The 24873-nt window shown below is 33.3% G+C and overlaps 1 protein-coding gene across 2 annotated transcripts in view; it reads right to left on the reverse strand.

The window, feature by feature from the left end:
- Positions 1-1321: 1321 nt before the first annotated feature.
- Positions 1322-24873, reverse strand: part of LOC127881043 (uncharacterized) — a 57564-nt gene continuing 34012 nt past the window's right edge. The window contains exons 4-5 of one of the 2 annotated variants that reach the window (XM_052428639.1): positions 2102-2374; positions 1322-1892 (exon numbers count right to left, since the gene is read on the reverse strand). In XM_052428639.1, the coding sequence (XP_052284599.1) occupies positions 1807-1892; positions 2102-2374 (359 nt within the window). In that variant the 3' untranslated portion in view covers positions 1322-1806. The remainder of the gene's footprint in view (positions 1893-2101; positions 2375-24873) is intronic. The other variant, XM_052428638.1, reaches the window with a different exon arrangement.

The following is a 24873-nucleotide window of genomic DNA, read 5'->3' on the forward strand; positions in this document are numbered from 1 at the left end:
AAGTAACATTGACGATAACGTGTCAAAATCAGTAAATATCTTAGTTTTCACAAATAATCATGTGTCGTTATGGCCTGTAAGAAACTCTGATATTATGTTTTATTAATTTAAAAGTCAGTCGTTTACTTAGTTTAAACCTATGTATTTAAGCTCGATTGCATCGAAATCCTAGGCTTATATAAACGTTTTCGTTTCCGTTTCCTGGGCCTAGAACCAGTACTTGGTGTCTTTGGGGGAGATCTAAAGAACGCTCCAACGGTGGGGATCGAACCCGATTCCTTCCAGTCGCTAGGCGGACACCATATACATTACACCACGGCGACCTTCAAAGTCGTTTACTTCACGTCTGATAACACAGGTAGGTCTGTGACGTTATAGCCTTCCGGAAGAATCCCAGTACTCCGAGAAATCGACGATGTCCTCGCAAAATTATTTGTCGAAAATATGCTTTCTTTTGTCATCATTTTTATGTTGACACTCGTGTTTAAATTATGGAAATTGATCTTAATTGCCCCAATTGAAACATGTATCTTTTTCTATCCGATGCCGATACCGAACATTAATAAGTCCTTTCCGAAAGCATACTCTATAATCAACTTAAACGCACCATCATGTCATCGAATAATGCAATGAACAAATCTAGTTCGCTCTACATACTCGTATATGCTAACTACATCTCTTTTGATGTTGAAACATCGAATGTATTATTAATCACTAAGGATATATTAAGACCATTACATTATTGCAGAGCAATTACAGTCGTATATAATATTATATCATTGACGTTCTGTTAACAGGCATTACGATCTCAAAAATACAATATGTTCGGACATACGTTTAGAGATTGCTATCTTGAGAAGCGACTATGTTAAATCCGCCATGATGTCTCGACCTTTTAGACTACTGCACAAGGACGACAGTATGGTAGGAGCTTTCATTTTGCTCAAGATGCTTAATTTGGCCAATTACTTTGTCTTATAACAAAGTCTAAATAAATAATAAACCATTACATCATTATACTCGGCTGAAGATTATAAAATCAACTGAAAAAAATAACTATTGTACAACAACTTATAACGCAAAAATAAGTCCATGACAAGAGAAAAGTACAAATAAAATTTAACTTTGATTATAAATATTAATCTTAGAACCGAAAATATTATGCTTTATTCTTATGATGCTGGTCTATATATATATACAACTCGGATAGCGCTTGTGTTGAATTCGTAAGCATCAAATCGCTGACTTGTTGTTGATAAATAGATAAAGAAACAAAACTTTTTATTAAATAAACAATATAAGCCCATTTTTATTATTTTTTTTCATTTTATTATAATGCTACATTTTCTAGTTTGGCCAAAAGGGGTGTAAAAACTGCTTAAACAGAACAGTTAGTATCGTTTTCTAAAGGTGGTGGTCGTACACTGCCAATTCCATGCGTAAAAGCTTCATCAGGCATGCATGATCCACCATTGCACACCTCCCATTGCAATCTATGATGCAATACATCAAGTTCTAATCACACCCACTTTCAAAGCTAAACATGTCCTTTGTAATGTTTTGAAAACTAAGAGACGTCCCATGTATTGTTTAACAAAGTCACAGTAGTAATTCGTAAATTGTATGATGTTAACAATAATTTTAATAAAATATATGAGACAAATTGAGCATACATTTGAATGTGCTCAAGATCCGGAAAAAGAAGTTGTTATCCTTCTTACGCTTTGATGCTGCTTGCTGCTTTGTTTGATTGATTATTAAATCCGTAATATTAGTTCATACTTGTCAAAAGTAATAACAATGAAACTATATGGAATGCATTAATGCCATGACCGTAGTTAACATTGTGATCGCCGGCCCGAATAAGGTAACAGCGCCAGAATCAGCATCTCCTGAAACATAAAGGTTCTAACATAAACAAACATGCCATTTTATCAAACTTTTCATTCCTGAAACTATTATTATAGTGTTATAAATTAACGTTAGTTTTCCTACACAGTATAATATTCCAAAACATTATTTCATGCTTTGAAATGTATAAGTATTATATAATAATATAAAATATATAATAATATAAGATATGTTTGAACTAGAAACATACCTGCACACAATCCGTTTGCATCTTTAGAGAATCCACCAGCACACGCGCAAATTTTGTTTTCACCTGCTTGCTTACAAACAGCATTTGTGACGCATTCACGTTTTTCATCTTCACTGCGCTTTTTCCTACTTCCCACTGAAGATGATGCACCATTGCCTGATGAAGTTGAGGATGCGACAGAAGTACTTGAAGGTTCTGTGGTTGTTGTAGTGGCTGTCGTTATAGATGATGAGGAAAGTTTGTCTCCGCCACCTGCTGTTGTCATATGTTGACCTAAATTAGATAATTTAAATCAAATTAATTTTAAACAGATAATACCAATAATAACAATGCGATCATAATTTGAAGTTGACAAAAGGTCCCTTTCACCATGGTTTGTTTCAAAGAGTTCATTAGAAGATGTGACTAGTTGTTTCCCTACGCATAAATACGAATATAAAAAAGTCTAAAGAATTATTTGAATGACATATGCTGTAACATTTCAATGAAGATAAATGATGTTTCAAAATTAAGAATATTAAATGCACTCATTATTCAAATTGTTCTACGTCCATCCTGAAAAATGATCAAAATATAAATTATAAAATGAAATAAAAATAAAGCATCAATGCATTTGAAGTTTCAAAGAATGCTTAACATTTTCTGATTTTAGTTTAACACTCTAGAGTTATCCTTTGATGAACTAAATCATGCCATGTTTTTTCTTCCGTGTGTTGAAGAATGTTTTGGCATCTTGGAGGACACCGATTTACACCAGCTTACTTTTGAAGGCGGTGTAATGGGCAAATATTTGAAATCACCAGACTAAAGAAGCAGATTTTTGGAAAAGGAACATGACTATTGTAGTTATTTCTTCGACTTTGGTTACGAGTCTTGAACACAGGTCACATGTACAGTACTTACTGTACTTATTTATTTAAGATTTTACAATTCTTTTTAAACAATCTGTAACAATGTTTGATTAATTGTCGAAGTAACTATCATTGTGAATTGAATCCGAAAGTATTTCTGTTTATGCGGGGTTAAAATGCAAACTAAGCATAATTCTATATAACGTATAATTTTCATCCGATTAGTCTCAATATCTATACATTATTAGTAATATTAATCCATCATGAGATTTCACTAGTTCGACATTTCGACAAATCGAGTTAAATCTATACCTCCAGATCCAGCAGTAGTAGTAGCGGGCTTCCATTTTGGGCGGTCGTTACCATACTTCCATTTTGGGATGTTGATGTTTGTTCAGTTAAAACGGTACATTTTTCTCCAAGAGCTGTAAAATAAAATTGATCAATCTGTTAAAGTAAGCTATTAACCCATTTATGCATAGCGCCTAGAAAAAAAGCTTTGGCAAACAGCGTTGACCCAGATGAGACGCCGCATCATGCAGCGTCTCATAAGGGTCTGCGCTGTTTGCTGAAAGGAATTTCTGTAAGAAATATTTTAAATATAGAAATAAATATACTAGACATCCCTAATTTTGGAAATAAATTGATCCAATTTAGAAGGATAGGAGAATCCACTATGCATAAATGGGTTAAACTCAGTGTATTAAAGTTTTTGTATTTTATTGTATTGCTGTCATTTGGATGCGACTATACGGTAGTTAATGTTAATCAAAATGAAAAGTATTCTCATTTATTATTGAATACTTATTCTATATGGTTAATTTTCAATTTTGATTCAAATTTGATTGATTTGTGATTGTTTGGTGAGGAAAGGGAATCATAAAATCAAATTGGTTTAATGCCACCTTAGCCCAAGACCCCACTTTTATTTCGCATGGACACGGCCATTTGTGTTTCTATAGTCCATAAATCCAGTATCTAATTGTTGGGTTAGTGGTTACATGGGTAGGTCAATCATTTGTGTTGATCAATTAAGAAAAATCATTTCACGTGTTGTTGTTTTTTTCATTTCTTACCGAAATTTAACCAAAAAATAACCTTTGAAGAATACGATAAAGAGGTGTGTTTACAAATTAAAAGCTGTTCATTAGTTTACAAACATGTCTTTTACTCAAATGCGGGTTTTATTTTACCTTAACCGACCATTTTCGCTCAATATTTATTTTGCTGAACACAGTAATAATCGATATGTATTGAGTTGTTTTGTTATACGATATTAAAAAACTATTTAATGGTAACACATTTAAAATAAGTCGGAGAGTATCTGCGAACATCAAAAATGGCGTATTATTCCTTGACTAAAAAGTTAGGTAAAAAAACGCAGAGGATGTTTGTAACTTTAAGATTTATTAAATGGAGGATATTGATACCTAAAGTAAGTTTTTTTTAAATATAAAGTATTTCTACTGTAAATATATGCATATAAATATACGATAAGAACACTTATTGATAGGCAACCGATACAATATATTTAATCTATAAATTTATATGCATATATTATACTTACCAATATGACAGAATCTTTTTTCGCACACCTTTTTATTATCGGAACACGTATTGTTTGCAAAACATTGAACTGCAACTGAAAAAAAATGGAAAAAACTTTGTATATCGTTTTGTATGACAATTGGTATATTAGACCATTCATGTGATGCATATTCAAAATATGTAATTTATATAAGATTATGCATTAAAATACGATAATGATATAAATTTACATACCATTTTCGACAGCTGCACCAAAGCGTATCAAACCAAGAACAAATAAAACACTGATGATCATTTTGCTGATATATATATATATATATATATATATATATATATATATATATATATATATATATATATATATATATATATATATATATATAATAATCGAAAAATAACTATGTGCGCACTTAAATATCTTTTACTTACTGAGTTTGCTAATCAGTGTTGCTGCCTTTTATAACAAAGTGTAGCCATGTACCTGATAAGATGTGTTTGCATTTGTTCTACAGCACCCTGGTTGGGGCGTGCGTCTAGGCTTTGTATTTGATGTGTTTAATGTTAATTGACTCAATTGAAACGTTATAAATGATTGTGGCAAAAATAGTGTTTTTCCCGATGTCAATTGGGTTTGTAAATAACTGCAAATAAACACAGAGTGTGCTAGTTGTTTATAGAAAAATAAAAAAATGCGTTCTTGTATTTTATACTCCTCGCGCTCACTTTCTTAACACTGATACATTGCATGTTATATTAAAAAAAAGTGTTGATAACCTTTTGTTGGCTGAACGAATGTATTACACACTTTTTAACAATGAACGGTAACATGTGTCAGGCTGGAGTACCGTACTTAAGTTCTAACATGTTTGCAACATGTCCGTGAATGTCAATCCATAAAATATGCTGCTGTATGTACAAACGGCTTTCGAGTATCAAGCTAGATTTGCGTATTTATCCCCCCAAATCTCAGACATTGCTTCTGTTCAGGGACACACTGACTTTAATGTTCGTTTAGACGATTGATAATTGGATGCAGTTTTGCTTTATAAATGCACGCATCTTTTTTTTCTGAAAGTTTCATAATAATGACAGTCGCTTAGTTGGTCTAAACGGTATTTGTTGTGATATGCAATTCACTGATTGCATTTGTGTTTTTATAAATGTTGTATATGTTTCGTAGTCATTAATATTGAAGTATAATTGTGAAAGACGATGGGGGTTTCGAAGTTGTCATTTGTGTTACTACATCCGAATTAATGATATCTTTATCAAAACACGTGCGTTCTTTGCAAAAACAAATTCAGAAATCGTTCTAGTGCCCTTCAAGTGCTTGCAATATGTATTCTAGTTGCGGTAGATGTTACAAATGATGATACAGAAGCGAAAGCAAGTCGTTTAAGTCAAAGTGGTGTTGGTGGTTACTATCGGACCCGACGTAGTTATATTTGCAGTCATATCCGTTGTGTTTTTCGCACGGTGCACGATACATGCTGCAAAAAAAAACTGCAAGGAAATGTTCAATTTCAATAATTATTAAAACCATCGACAATTATATAAAAACTGATAATTTGACGCTTGTCAATAACATCTGTGTGGATTTGGTTTTTGCGTGTCACTTAATATAATGTCTAAAGTGACCATCCTCTGGCCTTAAATGGCATTAATCGGCATTATCTAATTTAAAAACAAGATTTCCTTCTGTCTTAAAGGGGCCTTTTCACAGATTTTGGCATTTTTTTAACTTATTCATTAAATGCTTTATATTGATAAATGTAAACATTGGATCATAAAAGCTCCAGTAAAAAATCAAGAAAACAATTAAAAAAAGGAAAAGAACATTGCCCGGAGCAGGTTTCGAACCAGTGACCCCGGGAGTCCTGCCAGAGTGCTGAATTAAAAACGCTTTAGCCTACTGAGCTATTCCGCCGAGTACCTATTCTAGACGTATTTTATACCTTATATAAGCAATCTTCGTAGTTTCACAAAATTTAACGACAAAAACAGAACTCTCCAAATTATTCAATCGTTTCGCGTTGCAACGCTTTATAATTTTTAGGTTTTAAAATCGTCAAAAGATGCATATAATGGCTATATTAGAGCATGGTTAATGTTCAGTATTACTGTTTCCTCACAAATATCATAACTAAAACGAAAACTTACGAATCTGAAACAACTTTTTTCAATTTTGTCAATTTACCAAAGCGTGAAAAGATCCCTTTAATTAAAACGGCACTTCCGTTATATATGGGGTCAGTGATTGTCATTATAAATAAATCCCAAAGTTGTGATGATTTTTCTTAGTGGAAATAACCGGCGATCACAAAATTAATTGCGTAGCACTTCAAATAGGCATTCACATTTCTATCTCTTGATGTTCAACCCGAACTTCATAAATTCAAAACGTGTCCGCTTTGTGTAGACAAACATGTTCGAACATGTGGAGAAGAAAAAAAATGTTATAAATAAGAAATATGTATTATGTTCAAATACGCATTATATGGCGTATGTCAGGGGTGTTTAACCTTCACAATACGTTCATTTCTGTGGTCCACTTCTCCTCTCTTCACAAACATATTTCATTACTAATTATTATCACAGTAAGACTTGAAATGTAAAAATCCAGATGTGCTTATTGATCTCATGAATGTATCTTCGTGAATGTGAAATTGAATTTGTTTCTTAAAAAGTCATGCAACATATTATGTCAATTAAAAAAAAAAGCATTTTAACAACCAAATATATATTTAATACAGCGGTTTAAAATGTTACTTTGTTCAAAATTCACTTACTACTGTATGCGTTCGTAAACGTATGCACGCCTTTCCACATTGTCTAAGTAATATGATGAGAACAGACATGAAATCTTTGTGAATAGTAAGATACATTTCCAACCAGTTGACATAACATCGTTTTAGGCGAGTAGAAACGTATGTATGAAGCAGTTCGATTATGTTTAAAATTTATCATATTATATGCAAAAAGTGGGTTGTATATCATATAATTATTATAAATATGTTTCCCTATAACTTAATGTATTGCATTTGTTTCTTTACCTTTCAACCACGCAACAATGCCATAAGCATTCTGTTTATAGACATGCAGACAGGTTTAAATTGTTTCTTACTCGTTTTGGGTAATGAACAGAAATCTATTAAACGTTTCAAATTATTTTATCCCACTTTTACAGCGAATTCGGTTTATTAAAGCCCCGTTGATTAAATTTCTGCTATAAACCACGGCACGAAATGACGTCATTTTTTTCGACAAAATGACGTCATAAATCAAGCGAAATAACCCAGTTTTAAACTAACTTTCTTTAAAATAAAAATGTTTACTTAATAAAAAATGGGATAAATAGAATAATAGAGTATTGTTGATTATAGATTAGGTTTATCATGCTCGGCACGAAAACGAAAAAGCACTCGCCAAGGCTCGTTTTTTTTTTGTTTTCTAAGCCTCACATGATAAACCTGATCTATAATCAACACTAATTTATTATTATCTATGTTACTTTACAAGATTTCAAATCACAAAAACGTCGTTCTTAGCAGGAAATAAATCTGTTGTGAACAAGATCAATCCATATGTTATCGTGCATGCTAAACGTTACGATTATAATGACGGTGACAAAGTCAATTTAATAGTGGGTATTAAGTAACCACATTTGATTTCGAGTGATTTGACCAATTTTGCCTGCAGGTATTCATAGATTTTAGGCTTAATTGTGACTTAAAACATCATTCAAATTTGCTTACAGATTTTAGATAAGAAAATAGGGGGATTACTGTGTAACATCAGGGTGGATTTAAGACGATCCTTTGTCAAGATAGATTTAGTTATATCTATATCAATATATATAATAATAAATTATATTAGATAAAGCATTGTTTAATACATTTTTTAGCGTCCATGCATTATGTCAGATGCAAATCATCATACTGTGATTGGCAATGTTGGCTTCGTCAATAGTTTTGACATATTTTCTTCACAAAATGCCTATTATATTTGTATGCACATTTTAATATCCCTTTTAAAACCACGAATGGAGTCAAGCGTCACTGAATGGAGTCTATTCAGAAGAAATAAAAGTTACAATACTAAGTGTATTTTGCTCATAATGGTTCTAGCTGTCGCATTGAAAACTCTGCTCATGGTAAATGTATCGCGGAATCTGTTTTGCCTGGTTGCGATATTGACGAATGATGCTAAGTATGACAGATGAGACACGTGCATATTAATTTGATACTTTGAATAACTTGGTTTATTCCAATTTAATTGTAATAAGGAAATGTTGTATAAAGAACAATATATTACATCTTAAGCTCGACTATTCAACGAATACTCCGAGCTATACGTTTTGCCTTCGGTGTCGGATTCTGCTTAATTCTCAGATTAAGGTAATCGTCATGTAACTGTTTCTACTAAAGGTATTGGTATTTAATTGAAACTCCACAAATTTCGTTTGGAGTCAATGCGTGAGGTCACCATCCAAGTTCCATATGTCTGACCAGCACTTAGGCAGACTAATCCACATTTCTGTACATTATTCAATCATTAAATAAAACGTTAGAGGTGTGTTTATGGTATTTTGGAATATTTACGGACCAAAAAATTAAACCGTGTAAATGTGATCCGCATTTTAGCAGGATTATCCATCCTTTTGCACTTTTGCAATTCGGTTTAGAATTTTGTGCAGGGTGAAATGGTGGTTTAAAGTTTCATTAAACGAGTATACATCTTTGTAACTTTAACACGTATTAAATTGAAACTTCACACATGTCTTCGGGATCATCATGTGTACTAACTATTTAGGTTAAGGTTTGCGTTCGCTAGCTAAAAAGTTTAATTTGCAGGACCTATCTTGATGATACTTTGGTTACAGCAAGTCTGCATGGAGGTTCATTATTTAGGGCCAGTACTGAGTACGATAAAGGTCAGTTTAGCGTAAAATATATTTAATCAAAGTTCCATTTCAATACTTCCATATCATTTTCTTGGACACAGATAACTATTTTTAGTAACCTTACTCCGGGGCTATTCATTCTGCCGAGAACTTTGCTTTAATGATCTGATCCATGTCTTTGCATTCCCTTCTTCTACTGTATGTAGTGTAGAAATTGTTGTGGTCTGTTCAATTTCTTATTGGTGTGAATCACACTTCATCTGGGATAATTCAATCGTTCTGGCGAGAATGCATCTTGGAACACAGTCTTGAGTATTTTGTGCTTGGCTTCCCACTATGTTTTTGCCAACTTCATCTTTATGTTACGTTGATTTATGATTTTTGCCTATGCGCTCTTATTGACTTTTTTAAAATCAAATTGAATGCTTTTTAAATCTGTTTGTGAACGTTATGCACCGTCTTCAAATTTTAGTAATAACAATTTTGAAATTAAAATTTATTTTTCTCAGTTTTTTCAAATATAAGAAAACATAGTATAATGCACTACTTAATAGATTTGTATTGTAAACCTGTATGGTATGACTGTTCTTAAGAAAAGTCATATACAACTTTTGTTGAATAATATCAAACACAATGTTATTAAATCTTGTTTTCCTGATTTTATTGTAATGGTTATTATTATTTAGCGGTTTTACATTGGTTGGAATTAATCAAACGCCATGCGCTTAAACCTGTGTACTGTTTAGACCTAATTGGAATCTAAAGATGACTTGGAAATGTTTACTTTTGGGGTTTGATCTTCAGTTAAGCATTCGATTAAGACCCCACGTTATTTCAATAAGCTGCGGTAGATCAGCGGTAATCTATTGCAAGTAAACATAATCGATTCAGCTAAAGTGAGTATTAACTAAATTTCCAAAATATTTTCAAATAACGTTAACTTCTACGCAAAATATGTACATGAAGATGCATATTTGTTTCACTTAGTATTACAGTATTTGATAGCGACCCACACAGAGCAGTCCTGAATAAATACCAGTGTCGTTCAAAATATCCCTGCCGGCTTTAAAGATTGGAGACATAACTTCAAATCGACCCGATATTTGGATTATAAACTTAGTGTACATGTGTATTGAGTTTTAGGGTACTCTGGGTATTGTCACGAAATATTCTCTGTTGACGCATTTCCAAATTAATCAGGTCAATGTCGCAATTCAAGGTCAGAGGTGGTGGATTTTCGTTTAAGCTCTGTGAATTCGACATGCTTGTTAGAATTTTGATAGAACTGTAGCGCGATGGCCCGATCCGGAAACTACCGACGTTACCCAATTTCCTTCGTGTTTAACAAACCTAATCGATTTCCCTCCGTTCAACTTCTCTACAAAGATTATCGATCATGAATTTATCATTCACTGCCACGGAAACAAGACGAATACATAGACATGATTCTACTTGACACATTCCTAAAATATCAAATGTTTCAACAATGCTTATTTAATCATTTTAACGAGACAATTAACTTACTGTGTGAATCGCAAGGTACAATTCGATACAGTTTAAATGTCACCTGTAAAACTAAGGGAGGTTAATAACATGTAGCAGTTAAGAAGCATAAAGCATTTTATTCGACCACAAAACCTTTCGTCACATAATTTTCCATTAAGATTCCCTTATGACCAGACAAAACTCTTTTAAAATACAATGCTCCTGCTTGAAAGGTCAATGCTACAAATTAAGTTAAATGTCAGTCAGATTTATTTTAGCTCGTTGACTTGCAATGCCTAAGAGCATTTAATACTTTTTTGATAAGTATTCTCTTACTACATCCTTGCTTCTCGGTTAAGATTAACTCAGTGGGCATCAAACGTTTTACGAACGTTGCTGAAACGTAATATTTAGGTCGCAACGTCGGCAACCATTAACGAACTTGCCATAACGTTGCGTACAAAACAATACCAGGACGTTTCATCATAACGTCGGTCGAACGTTTGAGAAGTATGTTGCTTCTAGGTAATTGTCACTCTTCCCAGTGGGCACCCAAGCGTTGTTGCAACGTTGTATTTAGGTTGCATTCAAACGTTGCAGTTTGGTTGTCACAATGGTGTATATGAAAGTTTTTCCGATAATGAAACGCTCCCCGAGTGGGAATCGAACCCACCAACTCCCGATCGCTAGGCGGACACCTCATCCACTACACCACTGCGACATTTGAAAGTTTCAGCCAACTTTGTTGACTATTTATTTTGGTTGAAACTTTGAAACTAGATTCTTCCATTTAAATGCATAACACAACTTAAACAATATATTTTATCCAACGATTTTGAGTTAAAGTTCATCTTCAGCATCTTTAAGTTTAAGCAACTAATCTGTAAAATTAAAAACAAATTAATTTCTAAAATTTACAAGAAATCAAATTTTCATTGATGCTGTGCAGGAACTGTAATATTTTAAAGTACAATTCCTACTCGGGGAGCGTTTCATTATCTCCTCTATAGACACCAAGTACTGGTTCTTTCTAGGAAACGGACTCGACAGTGTGCATATCTGCCGATAATACCCGAAAGAGCTGTTGGCAGTTAATAGGTTGTTTGTTTGTTTTTCTATTTATATAATTTAAAAAATAGAATTTAAAAATACTGCGTTTGAATGCAACCTAAATACAACGTTGCAGCAACGTCTGGAAAAAATGTCAGGAAAAAAACGTCAGGAAAACTTTCATATACACCATTGTGACAGCCAAACTGTAACGTTTGAATGAAACCTAAATACAACGTTGCAGCAACGTTTGGGTGCCCACTGGGAATGTCGCCAAAAGTCAAGGTTGTGATAAAGTGTTTCTGCCTTGTACCTTTTGATGTCCAGTGGGATATTTATATCACTTCGGATCCTGAATTATGATAATTATGATAATTTCCTATTTTTCTTATCGCTACTCAGCGAAGGAGCCAAAATCCATTAACTTAAATATGACAATAATCACCCTCTCATGTTTCATATATAATGCTGCTTCTAGGTGAAATTAATTGGTTCCAATTGAAATGTGAATCTGTGCTAATTGCACGTTACAATAACATCTTTTTAAGTATGTTGCGTTTTTGAAAGATTTAAATGATGTATGAAATAACCCCCCCCCCCCCCCAAACGCAGCCGTAACCCAAAATGAACTCTTATTAAGACTCGTATTATTGTCATATGATGCAATGCAATTTTTTCCGATGTATTGCTATTTAACTAGCCATCGTTCAAACAAAAAGCGACTCTTCAAACGTCATATGCTTACGGACTCATTAAAAGTATAAAAATTGGGGTCTATCTTTACATGGTTGTTTTATTTTGCGTTTGTTTGTTAGAAGGCAACCTTGCACAAAAAGTGTGAAATTTCTTATATGCACATGTTTAGAGATGTGAACACATGTTGAGAACATAAGCGGAAATCGACTGGGTACAAGAAAAAATCCTAAGAGGTCAAAGGTCGGGTCATTGTAAAAACAAACTTTATACAGCAATAAATCCATGTGATGAACATTTGAAAATGTCAATAAACTGTCTACACTAATTAAGCCGTTTGTCTGTCTGTCCTTTCCAATAAAGAACTGAAAACAATCAGGAAACAATTAAAATGGTTTAATATGTTATCGTACCTAAAAGTACACACAAATTATGATGAAACGTGTATATACATTCTGTTTTGTAATTTCCATTTGTTGTAACATCAATATTTCAAAATCTTCCTCTAATAATATGTCTGACTGTCCGAAAAATATCTGAAACGCAAGAAAAACATACGGACTTAAAACGAAACAATTGAAAATTGTGGACAAAATAGTAAGTCACCATAAAACGAATATATTTAAATGTTACATGTTAGGCATGACATGAAATCCTATTATTAGACCGAGCGCACAATCAAAATGTCATTATTTAACGTTTTAACGTTTTTAGCCTGAGGCGTAGCCCCAAGGCCATAGTAATAATACAAATTTCAGAGCCTATCCGAATTGGCTTGCTGCCAAAAACCAAATTCCCCAAACTCCGATTTACCACTTAATTCATGCACAATAAAAGTAATTCTTTGCAGATCTCAATAACCCGCCTTGAAAATAGAGAACATCACTATATAACATGACAGTGTCATAAAAAGTGTTAACACAATATTATTGAAGCAAAATTGCTAAGCTACGAAATAGTTTTTATTGTAATACCACATTTCGAAATCACATTGGGACATGGTTGGCCTTTTTGATGCCTGCCTGATTGTTGGCAGACGAACTTTATATTTAATATAGTATTTGGTAATTCTTACAATGTTTCATTTAGAAACTTTTACCTAACATGTTCTTCCAAGAATATTGCTGACATCGTTTTTAGTGAATTTTTCTAAGACCGTTTTACTTAAAAAAACGTTCTTAGAATATAAAACAAATTTCGTTCGTAAAACAATTCTGTTCTTGTTGATAACTACTTTCAATTTCCTTTGTTTACTTCTGGGAGAGGACAAATCTTTACATAACTGAATTCATTCGGCCCTGGTTAATGGATATGTAAAATTTCATTGGTTAATTATTAATAGAAATTAACATATGCTCAACAGGAAGTCGGGCAAAAAGCACTTTCATTCTTTGAAAATTTGTAAGAAAAATTGTGGAGTACGATGAATGCTTTCTGATTATTCTGACATGGATTCTGACCTACCTTTCTATGGATTTGATGACGTAGAGTTTGAAAGTAATAGAGATGTGTTAATTGAGATTAAAATGATTTACTTTGAGCCAGAATTGACCGATTTAAATCAATTTGATGTAGAGAATGGGTGAACATAGGGGTCACCCATTACCATTACCATTTGCAAAAACAAATTCAGAAATCGTTCTAGTGCCCTTCAAGTGCTTGCAATATGTATTCTAGTTGCGGTAGATGTTACAAATGATGATACAGAAGCGAAAGCAAGTCGTTTAAGTCAAAGTGGTGTTGGTGGTTACTATCGGACCCGACGTAGTTATATTTGCAGTCATATCCGTTGTGTTTTTCGCACGGTGCACGATACATGCTGCAAAAAAAAACTGCAAGGAAATGTTCAATTTCAATAATTATTAAAACCATCGACAATTATATAAAAACTGATAATTTGACGCTTGTCAATAACATCTGTGTGGATTTGGTTTTTGCGTGTCACTTAATATAATGTCTAAAGTGACCATCCTCTGGCCTTAAATGGCATTAATCGGCATTATCTAATTTAAAAACAAGATTTCCTTCTGTCTTAAAGGGGCCTTTTCACAGATTTTGGCATTTTTTTAACTTATTCATTAAATGCTTTATATTGATAAATGTAAACATTGGATCATAAAAGCTCCAGTAAAAAATCAAGAAAACAATTAAAAAAAGGAAAAGAACATTGCCCGGAGCAGGTTTCGAACCAGTGACCCCGGGAGTCCTGCCAGAGTGCTGAATTAAAAACGCTTTAGCCTACTGAGCTATTCCGCCGAGTACCTATTCTAGACGTATTTTATACCTTATATAAGCAATCTTCGTAGTTTCACAAAATTTAACGACAAAAACAGAACTCTCCAAATTATTCAATCGTTTCGCGTTGCAACGCTTTATAATTTTTAGGTTTTAAAATCGTCAAAAGATGCATATAATGGCTATATTAGAGCATGGTTAATGTTCAGTATTACTGTTTCCTCACAAATATCATAACTAAAACGAAAACTTACGAATCTGAAACAACTTTTTTCAATTTTGTCAATTTACCAAAGCGTGAAAAGATCCCTTTAATTAAAACGGCACTTCCGTTATATATGGGGTCAGTGATTGTCATTATAAATAAATCCCAAAGTTGTGATGATTTTTCTTAGTGGAAATAACCGGCGATCACAAAATTAATTGCGTAGCACTTCAAATAGGCATTCACATTTCTATCTCTTGATGTTCAACCCGAACTTCATAAATTCAAAACGTGTCCGCTTTGTGTAGACAAACATGTTCGAACATGTGGAGAAGAAAAAAAATGTTATAAATAAGAAATATGTATTATGTTCAAATACGCATTATATGGCGTATGTCAGGGGTGTTTAACCTTCACAATACGTTCATTTCTGTGGTCCACTTCTCCTCTCTTCACAAACATATTTCATTACTAATTATTATCACAGTAAGACTTGAAATGTAAAAATCCAGATGTGCTTATTGATCTCATGAATGTATCTTCGTGAATGTGAAATTGAATTTGTTTCTTAAAAAGTCATGCAACATATTATGTCAATTAAAAAAAAAGCATTTTAACAACCAAATATATATTTAATACAGCGGTTTAAAATGTTACTTTGTTCAAAATTCACTTACTACTGTATGCGTTCGTAAACGTATGCACGCCTTTCCACATTGTCTAAGTAATATGATGAGAACAGACATGAAATCTTTGTGAATAGTAAGATACATTTCCAACCAGTTGACATAACATCGTTTTAGGCGAGTAGAAACGTATGTATGAAGCAGTTCGATTATGTTTAAAATTTATCATATTATATGCAAAAAGTGGGTTGTATATCATATAATTATTATAAATATGTTTCCCTATAACTTAATGTATTGCATTTGTTTCTTTACCTTTCAACCACGCAACAATGCCATAAGCATTCTGTTTATAGACATGCAGACAGGTTTAAATTGTTTCTTACTCGTTTTGGGTAATGAACAGAAATCTATTAAACGTTTCAAATTATTTTATCCCACTTTTACAGCGAATTCGGTTTATTAAAGCCCCGTTGATTAAATTTCTGCTATAAACCACGGCACGAAATGACGTCATTTTTTTCGACAAAATGACGTCATAAATCAAGCGAAATAACCCAGTTTTAAACTAACTTTCTTTAAAATAAAAATGTTTACTTAATAAAAAATGGGATAAATAGAATAATAGAGTATTGTTGATTATAGATTAGGTTTATCATGCTCGGCACGAAAACGAAAAAGCACTCGCCAAGGCTCGTTTTTTTTTTTTTTTTTCTAAGCCTCACATGATAAACCTGATCTATAATCAACACTAATTTATTATTATCTATGTTACTTTACAAGATTTCAAATCACAAAAACGTCGTTCTTAGCAGGAAATAAATCTGTTGTGAACAAGATCAATCCATATGTTATCGTGCATGCTAAACGTTACGATTATAATGACGGTGACAAAGTCAATTTAATAGTGGGTATTAAGTAACCACATTTGATTTCGAGTGATTTGACCAATTTTGCCTGCAGGTATTCATAGATTTTAGGCTTAATTGTGACTTAAAACATCATTCAAATTTGCTTACAGATTTTAGATAAGAAAATAGGGGGATTACTGTGTAACATCAGGGTGGATTTAAGACGATCCTTTGTCAAGATAGATTTAGTTATATCTATATCAATATATATAATAATAAATTATATTAGATAAAGCATTGTTTAATACATTTTTTAGCGTCCATGCATTATGTCAGATGCAAATCATCATACTGTGATTGGCAATGTTGGCTTCGTCAATAGTTTTGACATATTTTCTTCACAAAATGCCTATTATATTTGTATGCACATTTTAATATCCCTTTTAAAAACCACGAATGGAGTCAAGCGTCACTGAATGGAGTCTATTCAGAAGAAATAAAAGTTACAATACTAAGTGTATTTTGCTCATAATGGTTCTAGCTGTCGCATTGAAAACTCTGCTCATGGTAAATGTATCGCGGAATCTGTTTTGCCTGGTTGCGATATTGACGAATGATGCTAAGTATGACAGATGAGACACGTGCATATTAATTTGATACTTTGAATAACTTGGTTTATTCCAATTTAATTGTAATAAGGAAATGTTGTATAAAGAACAATATATTACATCTTAAGCTCGACTATTCAACGAATACTCCGAGCTATACGTTTTGCCTTCGGTGTCGGATTCTGCTTAATTCTCAGATTAAGGTAATCGTCATGTAACTGTTTCTACTAAAGGTATTGGTATTTAATTGAAACTCCACAAATTTCGTTTGGAGTCAATGCGTGAGGTCACCATCCAAGTTCCATATGTCTGACCAGCACTTAGGCAGACTAATCCACATTTCTGTACATTATTCAATCATTAAATAAAACGTTAGAGGTGTGTTTATGGTATTTTGGAATATTTACGGACCAAAAAATTAAACCGTGTAAATGTGATCCGCATTTTAGCAGGATTATCCATCCTTTTGCACTTTTGCAATTCGGTTTAGAATTTTGTGCAGGGTGAAATGGTGGTTTAAAGTTTCATTAAACGAGTATACATCTTTGTAACTTTAACACGTATTAAATTGAAACTTCACACATGTCTTCGGGATCATCATGTGTACTAACTATTTAGGTTAAGGTTTGCGTTCGCTAGCTAAAAAGTTTAATTTGCAGGACCTATCTTGATGATACTTTGGTTACAGCAAGTCTGCATGGAGGTTCATTATTTAGGGCCAGTACTGAGTACGATAAAGGTCAGTTTAGCGTAAAATATATTTAATCAAAGTTCCATTTCAATACTTCCATATCATTTTCTTGGACACAGATAACTATTTTTAGTAACCTTACTCCGGGGCTATTCATTCTGCCGAGAACTTTGCTTTAATGATCTGATCCATGTCTTTGCATCCCCTTCTTCTACTGTATGTAGTGTAGAAATTGTTGTGGTCTGTTCAATTTCTTATTGGTGTGAATCACACTTCATCTGGGATAATTCAATCGTTCTGGCGAGAATGCATCTTGGAACACAGTCTTGAGTATTTTGTGCTTGGCTTCCCACTATGTTTTTGCCAACTTCATCTTTATGTTACGTTGATTTATGATTTTTGCCTATGCGCTCTTATTGACTTTTTTAAAATCAAATTGAATGCTTTTTAAATCTGTTTGTGAACGTTATGCACCGTCTTCAAATTTTAGTAATAACAATTTTGAAATTAAAATTTATTTTTCTCAGTTTTTTCAAATATAAGAAAACATAGTATAATGCACTACTTAATAGATTTGTATTGTAAACCTGTATGGTATGACTGTTCTTAAGAAAAGTCATATACAACTTTTGTTGAATAATATCAAACACAATGTTATTAAATCTTGTTTTCCTGATTTTATTGTAATGGTTATTATTATTTAGCGGTTTTACATTGGTTGGAATTAATCAAACGCCATGCGCTTAAACCTGTGTACTGTTTAGACCTAATTGGAATCTAAAGATGACTTGGAAATGTTTACTTTTGGGGTTTGATCTTCAGTTAAGCATTCGATTAAGACCCCACGTTATTTCAATAAGCTGCGGTAGATCAGCGGTAATCTATTGCAAGTAAACATAATCGATTCAGCTAAAGTGAGTATTAACTAAATTTCCAAAATATTTTCAAATAACGTTAACTTCTACGCAAAATATGTACATGAAGATGCATATTTGTTTCACTTAGTATTACAGTATTTGATAGCGACCCACACAGAGCAGTCCTGAATAAATACCAGTGTCGTTCAAAATATCCCTGCCGGCTTTAAAGATTGGAGACATAACTTCAAATCGACCCGATATTTGGATTATAAACTTAGTGTACATGTGTATTGAGTTTTAGGGTACTCTGGGTATTGTCACGAAATATTCTCTGTTGACGCATTTCCAAATTAATCAGGTCAATGTCGCAATTCAAGGTCAGAGGTGGTGGATTTTCGTTTAAGCTCTGTGAATTCGACATGCTTGTTAGAATTTTGATAGAACTGTAGCGCGATGGCCCGATCCGGAAACTACCGACGTTACCCAATTTCCTTCGTGTTTAACAAACCTAATCGATTTCCCTCCGTTCAACTTCTCTACAAAGATTATCGATCATGAATTTATCATTCACTGCCACGGAAACAAGACGAATACATAGACATGATTCTACTTGACACATTCCTAAAATATCAAATGTTTCAACAATGCTTATTTAATCATTTTAACGAGACAATTAACTTACTGTGTGAATCGCAAGGTACAATTCGATACAGTTTAAATGTCACCTGTAAAACTAAGGGAGGTTAATAACATGTAGCAGTTAAGAAGCATAAAGCATTTTATTCGACCACAAAACCTTTCGTCACATAATTTTCCATTAAGATTCCCTTATGACCAGACAAAACTCTTTTAAAATACAATGCTCCTGCTTGAAAGGTCAATGCTACAAATTAAGTTAAATGTCAGTCAGATTTATTTTAGCTCGTTGACTTGCAATGCCTAAGAGCATTTAATACTTTTTTGATAAGTATTCGCTTACTACATCCTTGCTTCTCGGTTAAGATTAACTCAGTGGGCATCAAACGTTTTACGAACGTTGCTGAAACGTAATATTTAGGTCGCAACGTCGGCAACCATTAACGAACTTGCCATAACGTTGCGTACAAAACAATACCAGGACGTTTCATCATAACGTCGGTCGAACGTTTGAGAAGTATGTTGCTTCTAGGTAATTGTCACTCTTCCCAGTGGGCACCCAAGCGTTGTTGCAACGTTGTATTTAGGTTGCATTCAAACGTTGCAGTTTGGTTGTCACAATGGTGTATATGAAAGTTTTTCCGATAATGAAACGCTCCCCGAGTGGGAATCGAACCCACCAACTCCCGATCGCTAGGCGGACACCTCATCCACTACACCACTGCGACATTTGAAAGTTTCAGCCAACTTTGTTGACTATTTATTTTGGTTGAAACTTTGAAACTAGATTCTTCCATTTAAATGCATAACACAACTTAAACAATATATTTTATCCAACGATTTTGAGTTAAAGTTCATCTTCAGCATCTTTAAGTTTAAGCAACTAATCTGTAAAATTAAAAACAAATTAATTTCTAAAATTTACAAGAAATCAAATTTTCATTGATGCTGTGCAGGAACTGTAATATTTTAAAGTACAATTCCTACTCGGGGAGCGTTTCATTATCTCCTCTATAGACACCAAGTACTGGTTCTTTCTAGGAAACGGACTCGACAGTGTGCATATCTGCCGATAATACCCGAAAGAGCTGTTGGCAGTTAATAGGTTGTTTGTTTGTTTTTCTATTTATATAATTTAAAAAATAGAATTTAAAAATACTGCGTTTGAATGCAACCTAAATACAACGTTGCAGCAACGTCTGGAAAAAATGTCAGGAAAAAAACGTCAGGAAAACTTTCATATACACCATTGTGACAGCCAAACTGTAACGTTTGAATGAAACCTAAATACAACGTTGCAGCAACGTTTGGGTGCCCACTGGGAATGTCGCCAAAAGTCAAGGTTGTGATAAAGTGTTTCTGCCTTGTACCTTTTGATGTCCAGTGGGATATTTATATCACTTCGGATCCTGAATTATGATAATTATGATAATTTCCTATTTTTCTTATCGCTACTCAGCGAAGGAGCCAAAATCCATTAACTTAAATATGACAATAATCACCCTCTCATGTTTCATATATAATGCTGCTTCTAGGTGAAATTAATTGGTTCCAATTGAAATGTGAATCTGTGCTAATTGCACGTTACAATAACATCTTTTTAAGTATGTTGCGTTTTTGAAAGATTTAAATGATGTATGAAATAACCCCCCCCCCCCCCAAACGCAGCCGTAACCCAAAATGAACTCTTATTAAGACTCGTATTATTGTCATATGATGCAATGCAATTTTTTCCGATGTATTGCTATTTAACTAGCCATCGTTCAAACAAAAAGCGACTCTTCAAACGTCATATGCTTACGGACTCATTAAAAGTATAAAAATTGGGGTCTATCTTTACATGGTTGTTTTATTTTGCGTTTGTTTGTTAGAAGGCAACCTTGCACAAAAAGTGTGAAATTTCTTATATGCACATGTTTAGAGATGTGAACACATGTTGAGAACATAAGCGGAAATCGACTGGGTACAAGAAAAAATCCTAAGAGGTCAAAGGTCGGGTCATTGTAAAAACAAACTTTATACAGCAATAAATCCATGTGATGAACATTTGAAAATGTCAATAAACTGTCTACACTAATTAAGCCGTTTGTCTGTCTGTCCTTTCCAATAAAGAACTGAAAACAATCAGGAAACAATTAAAATGGTTTAATATGTTATCGTACCTAAAAGTACACACAAATTATGATGAAACGTGTATATACATTCTGTTTTGTAATTTCCATTTGTTGTAACATCAATATTTCAAAATCTTCCTCTAATAATATGTCTGACTGTCCGAAAAATATCTGAAACGCAAGAAAAACATACGGACTTAAAACGAAACAATTGAAAATTGTGGACAAAATAGTAAGTCACCATAAAACGAATATATTTAAATGTTACATGTTAGGCATGACATGAAATCCTATTATTAGACCGAGCGCACAATCAAAATGTCATTATTTAACGTTTTAACGTTTTTAGCCTGAGGCGTAGCCCCAAGGCCATAGTAATAATACAAATTTCAGAGCCTATCCGAATTGGCTTGCTGCCAAAAACCAAATTCCCCAAACTCCGATTTACCACTTAATTCATGCACAATAAAAGTAATTCTTTGCAGATCTCAATAACCCGCCTTGAAAATAGAGAACATCACTATATAACATGACAGTGTCATAAAAAGTGTTAACACAATATTATTGAAGCAAAATTGCTAAGCTACGAAATAGTTTTTATTGTAATACCACATTTCGAAATCACATTGGGACATGGTTGGCCTTTTTGATGCCTGCCTGATTGTTGGCAGACGAACTTTATATTTAATATAGTATTTGGTAATTCTTACAATGTTTCATTTAGAAACTTTTACCTAACATGTTCTTCCAAGAATATTGCTGACATCGTTTTTAGTGAATTTTTCTAAGACCGTTTTACTTAAAAAAACGTTCTTAGAATATAAAACAAATTTCGTTCGTAAAACAATTCTGTTCTTGTTGATAACTACTTTCAATTTCCTTTGTTTACTTCTGGGAGAGGACAAATCTTTACATAACTGAATTCATTCGGCCCTGGTTAATGGATATGTAAAATTTCATTGGTTAATTATTAATAGAAATTAACATATGCTCAACAGGAAGTCGGGCAAAAAGCACTTTCATTCTTTGAAAATTTGTAAGAAAAATTGTGGAGTACGATGAATGCTTTCTGATTATTCTGACATGGATTCTGACCTACCTTTCTATGGATTTGATGACGTAGAGTTTGAAAGTAATAGAGATGTGTTAATTGAGATTAAAATGATTTACTTTGAGCCAGAATTGACCGATTTAAATCAATTTGATGTAGAGAATGGGTGAACATAGGGGTCACCCATTACCACGTCGTACACATTTGAACGTTGAAATGGAGAGGCAGGAGCCATTAAACTTCTTAAAACTGTTAATTGATGATGCCTTGATTAATTACCTTGTGCTATTTAACTACTTCAGCAAAGATAAATAGCCCATTAAAAACAACACTGAAGAATGAGCAAATGGGAAGAGGTAACATTTGCTGGATATTGGAATGCTGACAATGGCAATATACATATAGGGCTTTTATACAGGTCAGATTTTTGAATCTCTGCTAAAAGTTAGAATCTAAATGATTATTCTTTCTTTGAAACTAAAAATTGTAACAAAATATAAATTGATTCAATATTAAATTGCTTTAAAATGTACTGAAACTAAAGGTTACTGAACATTACTTTTCCTCTTACAAGCTTTATTACTTAATACACATTTTCAGGAAATAACCAACAAAAAATCAAAATTTTAAAACTATCATCATAATTTACAATCACTAACAAATAAGAAAAAATATAGGTTTATATAAACTTATGTCATATAATAAATGAAATGCCTCCTTTTGAAATAGACCACACATATCAACCTCAGACTTTCAACGCCATCATTGCTCTCGTTCATTCAGTCAACTGTCCGATCCCTTAACATTTACTTCAGCAGCAACTTCGCTGTAACTTGCAAATAGGCTTTCAACGCCATCGGAGCTGTCGTTGTTTACATATTCATGCGAGAATAACTTTCTCACTTGACGGTCTAGGCCGAAAAGATACGAGAGTTTACGGAGACAGTAAGAAGGATTTTTTCTGAGACATTTTTTGAAGACATTATATTTGGTATTTATAAACATAGACACATTACAAAGGAAGTATGAGTGATTTCCTGATCTGTTAATTATGTAATAAAAGCTATTTTAGGCTATTCAAAGTTATTTATTTGACGCCAACAATAACATTTTTTGCGGCCATGTTGTTGTTGTTGTTGTATATCCTCACCGCCTATGAAGACGAACCTCTACCAGATCTGAAGAGTTGAACGAAAGGTTTTCGTTCCAACCACCAGTATCGTGTATTCCTCCACCGTCTATGTACACTGTTGAATATACACAAATATTGTATTTTCTTACAGTCTCTGAGCTTCTGCACTCACCCGATAGGGTCAATCCATATAAATTCGGACAAAGGGAGAAATTCGGACAATACTTCTTCCCAAGCACACTAAATCTAGCCCCATGTCTTCAGAGCCTACAGCGCTTTGATTCTGAACAGTTTTATCAATAAATATTTGCTACAAGACAAAACTAATGTTAATGATGATTGTGAATATGCATTGTGTAGATTGTTTTACGCCATCGATATATGCATTTTATACCCTTCTGTAGTTTAATATAGTATTGTATTATGATTCTTTATGATGAGACAATATTTTGTGTTAAACTACTCCTTGAATAAATGTCAATGTCAATTTTGTGTGTGTGTGTGTGTTTCCTTTTCTCTGTAAAGGTTTTGGGCATATGACTTAACTTTTGACAAGTATTATTATCTTTATTCTACTCATTTGAAAGACTAGTATCGTGCAACACGTACGTCGTCGTTTGTGGTTCATGTGTGGAATTTTCAGATGTTGTCCTCCTGTGGCGAAATTGTTATATTTTAATGTATTTCCTTTGCTGAACGTCTATCAGTTACACTAGTTAATGTTATGATTCACTATGAATTTATATTTAGTTGTTATATATTTTTATGTATTTTGGAGCGGAGGAAGAGAAGTAAACGTGTTATATATTGTAAACGTGTAATGCAAGTATATTCGTTCACTGTATTTTTGGTCTTATTACTTCTAAAGAATTCCTTTGTCCAACAACAATGGGTTTCTAGCTTCCTTGTCAGAAGTAGAAAACGTCGAGCGCGTGTGCTGCTCGCGCATGTGTCTAATGCCAAGCTCGCGCATCGTTTCTTTTAACTAAGTTTAGTGAAAAGAAACAGTGAGCATCGTTTCATTCGTGGATTGAGTACAATAACCGTGCCTTTATGAGCTTCATTTACTATAAGAAGACTTTCCCATCTTATACTACTAAATGATGCCTTTCCCTACTACGCAGTGGCTTAAATAATCATTCAGTAAACCGGGAAAGTCATCAAACGTCGAGGGCTTGACTCTATGACAAACGAACAATCGTGTTTATAAAAGTGCTAAATCCGTAACAACAC

Source organism: Dreissena polymorpha, chromosome 5, assembly GCF_020536995.1.
Source record: "Dreissena polymorpha isolate Duluth1 chromosome 5, UMN_Dpol_1.0, whole genome shotgun sequence".
NCBI classification, from domain to species: Eukaryota; Metazoa; Mollusca; class Bivalvia; order Myida; family Dreissenidae; genus Dreissena; species Dreissena polymorpha.